The sequence below is a fragment of the Rutidosis leptorrhynchoides genome, chromosome 7 (assembly GCF_046630445.1).
Source record: "Rutidosis leptorrhynchoides isolate AG116_Rl617_1_P2 chromosome 7, CSIRO_AGI_Rlap_v1, whole genome shotgun sequence".
NCBI classification, from domain to species: domain Eukaryota; kingdom Viridiplantae; phylum Streptophyta; class Magnoliopsida; order Asterales; family Asteraceae; genus Rutidosis; species Rutidosis leptorrhynchoides.
This window is the reverse complement of record NC_092339.1, coordinates 42,438,708-42,449,814: the sequence shown is the minus strand read 5'-3', so window position 1 is coordinate 42,449,814 and position 11,107 is coordinate 42,438,708. Positions and strand designations below refer to the sequence as shown.

The 11,107-nt window shown below is 32.4% G+C and overlaps 1 protein-coding gene across 1 annotated transcript; it reads right to left on the bottom strand.

The window, feature by feature from the left end:
* Window positions 1-2,675: 2,675 nt before the first annotated feature.
* Window positions 2,676-4,474, bottom strand: LOC139858888 (transcription factor MYB16-like). The gene is made up of 3 exons (XM_071847727.1): window positions 4,140-4,474; window positions 3,867-3,996; window positions 2,676-3,661 (listed from the first exon to the last, which is right to left on the bottom strand). Exons 1-3 carry the CDS (start codon window positions 4,270-4,272, stop codon window positions 2,803-2,805), a joined length of 1,122 nt encoding a protein of 373 aa, XP_071703828.1. The 5' UTR covers window positions 4,273-4,474; the 3' UTR covers window positions 2,676-2,802.
* Between the last annotated feature and the right edge of the window lie 6,633 nt (window positions 4,475-11,107).

Below are 11,107 nucleotides of genomic sequence, written 5' to 3'. Positions count from 1 at the left end.
TTTATTCCTTCCGAAACCAGTCTTTAGTCATGGTCAGCTTTACGTGGCACTATCAAGAGTTACATCGAAAAAGGACTAAAGGTCCTCATTTTAAACAAGGAGGATGAAATTGCGAAGACTACTAAGAATGTAGTCTACAAAGAGGTACTACAATACATATAGATACATGTTCGAACAAACATGCTAATTTATTTCTATTTCACTATACTAATTTTACAATGAACTTTGAAACAACTACCACTAATATTTCTTAATATGTAATTTCATGTAATTCTATGCATGTGAGGATATATTGCTCTACTTTGAAATGACATTTCATGATACTTATTTCGGAAACAACTTGCTGACAACGTTTACATAAATTTTTTACACTGCACATTCTATTTATTTTAAAGTTTAATTGTCAATGTACCTTTAAATCTCCATAGGAAAACGTTTACATAAATAACATTGGTATTTTGTATCACTAACGATGTTTATGAAAAATGCGTTAATTATAATATTGTAAGTTTTTGATAACAAATTTTAAATCAACCGTGCAATGCACAGAGTATTAAGCTAGTTAATTATATTTGGAAAGTTTTAAATAAATTTACATTACTATTTACTTATATTTGAAAATTTTTAAATATATTTATTACATTATATAACATAAGATATTAAATACTAACCATTCAGGATTGCCTGAGTGGCCACCGAGTTGCCCAATGAAGCACACCACCCGGGTTCAATTCCTGGCTATGCCAAATTATTCAAAAAGGGAGTGTGACTAGAGGGTGTGCATAATGCTACATAAGCTAAATTATTATAATGATGACCTATAAGTATTTAATATCTTTTTTTGGGTAAAGCGAGGAAACCCTCCTATGAACGAGCACATTGGCTTCCCATAGAAGGTAAAACCTCGGGTAATCAAACCCTCATAGTTCATCATTATAATAATTTAGCTTATGTAGCAAAATTTTAGTTAATACGGAGTATTATTTAAGAAAGGTTTAATTTAGGACATTAATTAAAACTTTCCATTATATATTATTAATTAAAACTTTTTATTATATATTATATTACTAATTAATAATATTTTTTTTGAACAGCGATTGGGATCACCCGAGGGGGACTAAACCACCGATCGCTGCCCGGAAGGAAACCTTGAAATCGATCTAAGGGCACGGCCAAGTAAAACCCCCTCCTCTTTACCCCCCAAACGATATGGGAAAGGTGTCATGGGTGGATACTTCATGACAGAGATGAAATTATGTTTTTAATATGTAGCCAACGAGGGTCGAACTCTTGACCTCCCCTAAAAAGGGCAGGCCATCAGCCGCTGGACCACATCACAACTTCTACTAATTAATAATATTAATTAATAGATAAAAATTATTTCAATTTCTCGACATGTACATGGGCTTCTAAACCTTTTTTATAGACAGAGGGAGTATAATCTTGTAATCCATTGATCTTTTGCTTGTTATTATCATTACTATATTCAAGATGAGGCGTTATTGTACATCTTGAGCAACCTCAAAAATATCACAAATATATTGTTAATTATGGTTTCATTTGAAAATTATTCTAGATAGTTACGATTTATTTGAAATCAACGGACATATTATCTATTTATGATCAATAATGAGTTTGAAGAGTGTGTAGTATATGTCCGTAAGAGCTAACTCGATGTAGTCACAGAAAGTTGGGGGGAGGGGGGAGAGGGGTAGTTGCGACCAACAAGTTTTTCTATCAAAAATGCCTACATGTATTTTTTTCGTCAAAACTAAGGGTTACGATCTTCCGTTTCTACTGCAACAATTAACGGATGTTCGAATATATTTTATGGGAATATAGCTTCCATTCTGTACACACAGAATAAGATACATATTACTCTAATTTCTGATTTTGCGATTTCATTATTAAACCTCATTAAACCTCAAATTGTTGTTCTTGAATTATCGCCTAAAAATTTAGTGAATTATACTCGGGCAAATTGAATATAGTCGATCGAGAGAAAAAACTCACCTATCCAACTGGCTAACATGATGTCCATAAACACATAGTATATAATTCTCTTCAGTTGTGTTAAATAGTTATCAAGATATACATTATCACTCTTTTACAACAAATTTGAAAAAAAAAATTGAAAGAAATAAAACTATGTATATGTTCTCTTTACCCGAGAACCATTTGTCTAGCAGTAGTATGGTAACATTTTTAACGATAAGGTTGAGAGTCAAACTTGTTGTAAACATATTCGTAGATCATTATACCTATTTGTGTAATGTGTGAATTTACCCTTCAAAATATATTTGTTGTCTTCGATTTATACCTTAAGAATTTATGCATCCAATGGTCCTTGTTTACCAGGATCTCTTAAATGTGAATAAATAATCGAAACAACGCATGTGAAATATATAGTAAAAAAGGAGTAGTACAAGTACAATAGAAGAATTAAAATCGAAATCAAAAACCATTTTGAACTAGGTATTTATTTCATTTTTAATGATAAAAGAAATTGATTGATAGAAATAAAAATAACCAACTAACAGGCTGCTGTAAATTTATTTTCTCAAATAATTAAATGACTCTCGAACGTGGACCTCGAATGTCAAATTTTATATCAACTTTAATTTATAGTATAAGATAGCAATTAATTAAGTAGAGAAACTTTTATCTATTACGGAGTACTACAAAGTAAACTATTGACAACTCAAAAAACCTACAAATCTTACAACACACTTACAAGCTTTTCAACGAAGGGTTTTGGTCAATAATAACGGAACAAAACGGTACAAGTGATCATATGTTTTCCTAAAATAACGGTGGATCTTGTAGTGAAGAATTCACTAAATCAAGAATGTTATTCCAATAATTCTTGTTATTCTCCTCATAGTAAGTACTATTGTTCACTCCATTAGGTTCGAGAGTCGTGTTTGAGTCACCCTCAACTTGAACACTACATTGATTACTCGTGCTCGAGTTGCTCAATAAAAGATCGGTAAAGCTTTCTAAGAAATTGTCATTAGGAACATGTTCGTTAACATTGTGGTTGTTATTCGGTGATGACAAGCTAATGTTGTTATTTTCTAAAGTTAACGAAACTTGTTTTTCGTCATCTTTGCATTCCCATTCAAGCTCACACTCTTCACCCGTGGCTTCATCGTCACAAGACCCCAATGAATTCCCACCAACGAACTCGAAAAAGTTGGTAGAGCTTTCTCTTGCTCCGGTGGTGGAAACTGCATCATCGTTTCCATTTTCATTTTCCACATCTATTTTATTGCGCTTGTTGCCCCAAACCCGGCTCCATGCCTTGAGTATATCGAGACACCTTGTAGGTGCCCCATATACGGGCCCTGATAATTTAACTGGGGTCGATGAGGGATCAAGAGATCCCTTATGCTTCTCAGTTGGACCCATAGACTGAAGCTTTGATTGTTTCGCCAACCTGGCTTCAGCCTCGAGGCGAGCACTCTCCCATTGAGCCATGTGACTCAAATTTGTCACACTTTTTGACTGACCATCGATACACAAAAGGGTATCATTTTTCGGTTTGTGGCTCAATGGATCAATCCCCATTTTCGCCAACCTTTTCTTAAGATGAGTATTCCAATAATTTTTGATCTCGTTATCCGTTCTTTTCGGCAAGTGAGTTGCAATGGCTGACCACCTAAACACAAACACAACCGCATTACATTTAACATGATAGTAGATAAAGTGTGTAGATAGTGTGTATTACACTAAGATGTTTAGTCTATGTAAAGTTGAAATTCTCAAATCAAGAGTTGTACTATTCAATCATTAGTTTTTAGAATGTACATCATGCTTTAACAAGTTGTACATTATCTAAAAAAGTTGTGTAAGAGTCGCATTACCTATTACCCAAGAGAGCATGAAGTTGAATTATAGTTTGTTCTTCTTGAAGTGTAAACTTCCCTCTCTTAATATCAGGTCTAAGATAATTTGTCCATCTTAACCTACAACTTTTTCCACATCTTTGCAACCCTGATTAATTCATGTTAATTTTAACATCAACATTTTGTATAATCAATAACTAAACAACAAATTAATCATACAACTTATAACATACATGTCACTTATCCTAATATTGTTATAAAACACATATATATAAACGGAGTAAAGTTAACCTGCTTTCGTTGGCAAAGCGCGCCAACTACCATGACCATGTTCTTCAACGTAGGCTAAAAGCTTTTGATCTTCTTCAGGTGTCCATGGTCCTTTCTTTAATCCTACTTTAGCGCAACACGGAGATCGCCCCATTTTTTCTAAAGTTTTACAGTTTCGTATCAGAAAAAAAGACACCGTCGTGATCTGCCGTGATCCGCCGTTGGCAGGCAATACTTTGATTTGTTTTTGGATCAAATGATATAACGGGATACAAAGTATGAACACTCACCCTTTATATACTTAAAGTTACAAATGTCCATAACCCCACTACGTGCTTTTTAATGCTAGCACAATTAATACCATTTGATAATTTTGATTGTACAGTCATTGATATGAATTGTTTTGATAGACCATATGCTTGTGAACATTCTTTAATAACTTTGTGTACATCCCTTTAATATCTTTTTGTATTGACAGCGTACTCGAATTATTATAGAAAAGATAAAAAAATCAGCAAGGACAATAATAGTCGTATATATAATCTTTATCTAGTTAAACACAATTATTATATTACTCTCTGTCCAAAAAAAAAAATATATCTCATTTAACTTTTCAAAATGTTTCTCCTTCAATTTTGACTTTATATAGTCTTATTTACGTTATGAAATACTTGATGATAATTATATCAATGAAAATACATTTAAAATTCAATTCATTCATATAATTATCATAAAATAGTGTATCATAAAAATAAATATATTTAAAGTTAAAAATGAAACAAGAAGACCTTAAAAGTTAAACTTTCACAATTTTTATGAGACGGAGGAAGTATAATACTCCGTTTGTATTTTGAGTGTAGTGTCACTATAAAGTTCTTCATCCGTTTCAAAATACTTCGTAAATAATAACACGGAGTATTATTTTTTTTAAAAGCCAACAAACATTATATTATATATAAAAGGAGGAAAGGAGTACAAACTGACTGAGCTAAAAGACTCGACCTATTACACATAAATCTATGACCAATTTAAATTGTAAAAATGCATTCCACTCTTAAAATAAAGAACTATAATTTATACGGAGTATTTTAAGTAAAATGTTTGCTATATATATATATATATATATATATATATATATATATATATATATATATATATATATATATATATATATATATATATATATATATATATATATTTTGAATGGTAAATTTTATTAGCAACTTCTAGCAAGAAACTAAAAGCGAAACAAAACAACAACAATTAAAATTATAATTACAATGACTTTATAAACCACTTGTTCCAAGATATGTTATCTTTACAACGACTAACTAATCAAGAAAAGGAAACGACTAACTAATCAAGAAAAGGAAATACTCCTAATAGAATCAAATATTTCATATATCTTCGCCCGATCACTAGAGATAATAACACCATTACGAAAGCGCCAAAAGACCCAAAATAAATACACCACAATACAATTCATACGGTTTATGTTAGTGGCATTAGATGTCCATTGATCGAACCAATTTACCCAAGAAAACCAAGAGTCGAACATGCTTGTATCAACCTCGGTTCATAAATGAACTTTCCTCTAAATATCTTTTGCAACCACACATGAGAACATAACATGGTTTATATCTTCCAACCAGCAAGTACAAAGAGAGCAACCAACATCGCCAATATCCACTCCACGATTTACAAGATTGATTCTCTTAGGCAAGTTGTCAATACCTAAACGCCACAAAAAGATATTAACTTTCTTTCGAACAGATTTAATCTATCTCCTACTGTGTTGTAATGAAGGTAGGATCACATTGTCAATATTTTTCTTTGTGTCGGATACTGAATATCCTTCATTTGAACTTAAACCCCACAACTTAGAGTCTTCATAGTTTGACATAGACACACTCTTAAGAGCCTTATTTAACTCGCGCAACGCATATTCGTTTCTACCACCTATGCAATCCCGATTCCATTTCAATGCCATGCATTATTATACCATCTATCTGCAACAGAGCGTTCATGATTTATATCAATATGAAACAGTCTATTAAAACGGTAACATAATAACGGTTCAAAACCCATCCAAGTATCCTTCCACATTTTAGCATTCATAACATTACCCAATTTTGCTCTTATAAGATGTTTTGGTAAAGAAACTGAATTCTGAGCTGCGATGTAATGCTTTACCATCGATGACCAAATACCAGATTTGTAATTGTTTTGACCATTAATTCGACCGTCTATGCCATGAATCACAATAATAACATTCACCCACATGCCTCTAGACTTCACACTAAATCGCCAAATTCATTTGAGAATCAAAGCTAGATTGAAGCTTTGAGGCTACCAATCCTCAAACCTCCCTTATCAACACTTACCAAAATATTTTCTGACTTAACCCATTGTATTTTCTTGTCTCCTTCTTAAACACCCCCAAAGAAAGCACTACGAATTCTTTCCAACTCTCTTAGCATCGATTCTGGGCACGAATAGAGATAGAAATAAATACCCAAGCTGCTTAAAACCGATTTTATAAGAGTCAATCTACCTCCAAAAGATAACACCTTACATTTTCAACCTTACTATCTACTCGGAAATTTTTGAACTAGAACCCTATAATTCGAGAACGCACGCGCCTTTAATGCAATTAGTCTTCGTAGCCTTTTTTAAATCCATGTGTAACCCTTCCATGACTATTATAAACAAAAAAGGACTAAATGGATTGCATTGCCTTAACCCACTTTTCAACCCAAACTCCTTGGTTGGACTTACTAATTGAATCTCATCCCAAACTCCTCTGACAGTCATACCTTCTTGATGGATAGTAGTGATGGTCCTTCGCAATTCATAAGTTGTAGGTGCTGTTCTTTAATCTTTATTAAATCGTTCTTCAAGATCCACCCAAATATCTCTTGCAGTTACAGTGTACTTCACACAATTCTTGATTTCTTTGACCATGGAACTCACTAGTCATCCCCTTCGCGTTACAACGTTTCCAATGTATTATTTCTGGTGACGTCTCGTCCGGTTCTGATGTTTGAGCAGGGTGGTATAAAATACTATTAATTTTAGCAGGAAAATACTATTAAATACGATACAATTTTATACAAGATATTTATTTATTTAGAGAATGGATATACTTAAACCTTGCTACAACACTTATAGGCAGTGTACCTAATCGTACAGTAGTGTAGTTTTTAGTAAGTCCGGTTCGTTCCACAGGAAAAATCTTTAAACAAAGCTTAACGTTATATTAGTTTACTTTTATAAAAATACAAATATATATATATAAGTAATATTATTATTATAAAGGGGGGTTTTTACCGTTTAATGACCGGTTTATCGATTTTAAAACTTTAGTCGCAGTTAAAACCAAATGTAAAATATTAAAAATAAATACAAGACTTAAATTAAAGCGTAAAGTAAATAACGATAATGAAATTGCGAATAATAAAAGTGCGATAAAATAAACTTGCGATAATTAAAAAGTACGATAATTAAAAGTGCAATTAAATACAATAACAATAAAAATGCGATAATTAGAAGTGCAATTAAATATAAAATAAAGGAAATTAAATATGAAATAAAAGAATTATGCTTATTTAAACTTCCGTAATCATGATGTTTGACGTGTTGATTTTTAGTTTATTCCCATGGGTTAATTGTCCTTTGTCCTGGATTATTTAATATGTCCGTCTGGTTTTTGTCCATAACAGTCCATCAGTCATAAATATAAAGTGCGAGTGTCCTCTTCAAATTATCCTTATACCTGAAGTTAAATATTCCAACTAATTGGGGACTTAAACTGTAACAAGATTTTAATACTTTGTTTAATAATTACACCAGGATGTCGACTGAGTGTAACCCAAGGTTTTAATATTTTGTTATCAATTATACCAAGTGTCCTTGTACATAATTTCATCCCTGTTTTAATTATTCTAGTGGCTATTAATCCATTCCCGTGTCCAGTTAAATGAACGATTATTCGTACATATAAATACCCCGCCCATCGTGTCCGATCGAGTGTATATGGTAATTTATAGGGACGCCCAATTGTAAATCTTTATATTAACATTAACAAACTATCATTTAGTTAAATAAATATAAAGCCCATTAATAGCCCATAGTCTAATTTCCACAAGTGTCGTTCTTTTGTCCAAACCTCAATTATGGTACAAAGCCCAATTACCCAATTTTAGTAATTAGCCCAACATCATGATTACTTCGGATTAAATAAGCATAATAATAACTTAGCTACGAGACATTAAATTAAAAAGGTTGAACATAACTTACAATGATTAAAAATAGCGTAGCGTTACACGGACAGAATTTTGACTTACACCCTTACAACATTTGCTAACATACCCTTATTATTAGGATTAAAATTAAAATTAAAATATAAATATAAATATTTACGTATAGATATAGAGAGGATTGATATATATGTTGGTTTTTGCGATCAGAATTCGTTTGCTTTTATAGGGAGTTTCAGAATTTGGGGCTCCGCGACTCGCGGCAATTTTTGCCTTCAAACTCCGCGAGTCGCGGAGTTTGAAAATACAGCTCACAAACTTTGGAGTCTTTCTTGCCGACGGATTTTTATTATTTATATAATATATAAATAATTATAAGAATTATTTAAATATTATATTATATTTATGTGCATAGTTGACTTGTAATTTTTAGTCCGTGCGTCGAGCGTTGAGAGTTGACTCTGGTTCCGGTTCCGGATTTTCGTACGTCCTTGCGTACAATTTAATATCTTGTACTTTGCGTTTTGAATCTTGTACTCTTGTAATTTCGAGACGTTTCTTATCAATAATTGGAACCTCTTTGATTGTATTTTGTACTTTTGAGCTTTTTGGTCGTTTGCGTCTTCAATTCGTCGATTCTGTCTTTTGTCTTCACCTTTTATTATTTAAACGAATATCACTTTTAAATAGAACAATTGCAACTAAAAGCTTGTCTTTCTTGAGGAATAATGCTATGAAATATATGTTCGTTTTTAGCATTATCAAATATTCCCACACTTCAGCGTTGCTTGTCCTCAAGCAATATCGTCTTGAAATACTAGAATCACTTCTTTATTCTTCACACTTTGTACATCAGTGATTTCTATACGGCGGTATAAACAATGGTAGTAACGATATGGTTTACAGTCCCACATGACTATAAAAATTTAGATCCATTAAGGAAATTGGATCTTTATGAAAACATTTGATCTTTTGAAAATTAAATCTAGTTTTTACCCTAGATAAGTTTTCCGGAATAACCCTTTACCGGTGTTTGTAAAATATTTTTGTGGGTTTGGTGGGTTTCAGATTTGAAAATTTTAGCTCAAAACTTGCGGTTTTGTGTCACCCACTTGCTAACCTTGTTTTTGGAAAGCAACACGTCCAGTTTACTTGTCCCGTATATTACCTTTCGGTAAACTACCGTCCGGTTGTAAAGGAAAGCGTTGAACAAGCAACTGTTAAGGCAATGTCCCCTGACATGCTTTTAATTATGGTCTATAACGTGTCGGACGCAATTACTATCCTTGGTAGGAGCAATAGTAAAGCTCACCCTTATAATTTTTCGGTCTGGCACAAGGTCCTGTCCTTGACCATGCTATGCAACCACCGTTCTTACGGTTGACACCCGATTTGGTTCAGGTGACCTAATGAATTCCAGGTGAATTCCTAGGATTTTATGTTCAATGGTAATGAACGCATTGAAAATAGGGTTTTCAGAAAACAAATCGGTTTGTAATTTTGATCAAAATATTTTCTCGTTCAAGCTCGAGTTTAGATATCATCGAATTCCATGAGTTTGAATTCTCAATCTTTAAGGTCAATCTCTAGGATTGAGTAATATCAGGCTTAAAAGCTGATTTTTGATATTTTAAGGAGATTATCCTTTCTGGGGATCTGATTCATTAGTCTTATCCAGCTAATTTGCATGGTGCCCCCCATTTTACGAGATAAATCCTTCTCATGGTTAGGATAAATCTGACCACTTGGCGACCCTGTTTAATGCTGAGGTCCGTGGATTTCCTGCTGATTTTAGTGATGACTTTTCTAGATTTTTCGTCAACCTACAGCTGGTCTGGACGACAACTTCTTGACCTAAATCAAGAAGCGCGTGTCTTTTTCGGAAGACTTTACTTCCTTTTAATGATGGAATTGATTCATCGTGTAGATCCATCTTTCTTACAGTAAATCAGGTAAAACTTTTTAGTTTAGTCCAAAGCAAAAGTATTTTCAGTTATTTGTACAAAAATATGTGATATATGTTTTGAATAACTTGGAGAATTTTCCCACACTTGGCTTTTATTTTCCTTTTATTGTCCTCTATTCCATTTTAAATGAATTTTAACATTTTGGTTTGTTTCTCAATTTATGTCCTTTCTGAGGTAACAATAATTTCGGTGTTAAAACCTAGTTTTATCATTCATAAATATGTATAAACATGATTTTGAGTTCATTTAATTGAAAATTTTGAAAAATTTTACTAGAATTGGGTAGTCAGTATATAAGACAAGGGCTGTTCTTTATTATCAGAGAGCACTAGATTCTAATACAACTACTGCTTTACTAGTATTTTTAATGGTAACCCAGTGTTTAAGATAAAAATTTTAAAATCCGAAATAATTTAACCCCTTCCCACACTTAAGATCTTGCAATGCCCTCATTTGCAAGAAATCAGTAACAATTTAAATTATTGAGGGTGATTTGTGTGAAAATGATTAAATTTTATCAAAGTTTCCAAATATATTGGCGTTTGTTTACTGAATGATAAATGGTGCACATCATTTGTTCATTCCGTTTTGTTGTTATTTCACATATATTTTGCATCTTGTCGTCAAAATTAGTTGCTTTTGCTGAACTTAATGCCAGTATTTGAAAATGCGTTGTTTTACCCTGTTGTGTACATAAGATAAACTGCAAACATATATACATATTTTTGAAGTTTGGTATATTACCCCACATTCAAAAATTATT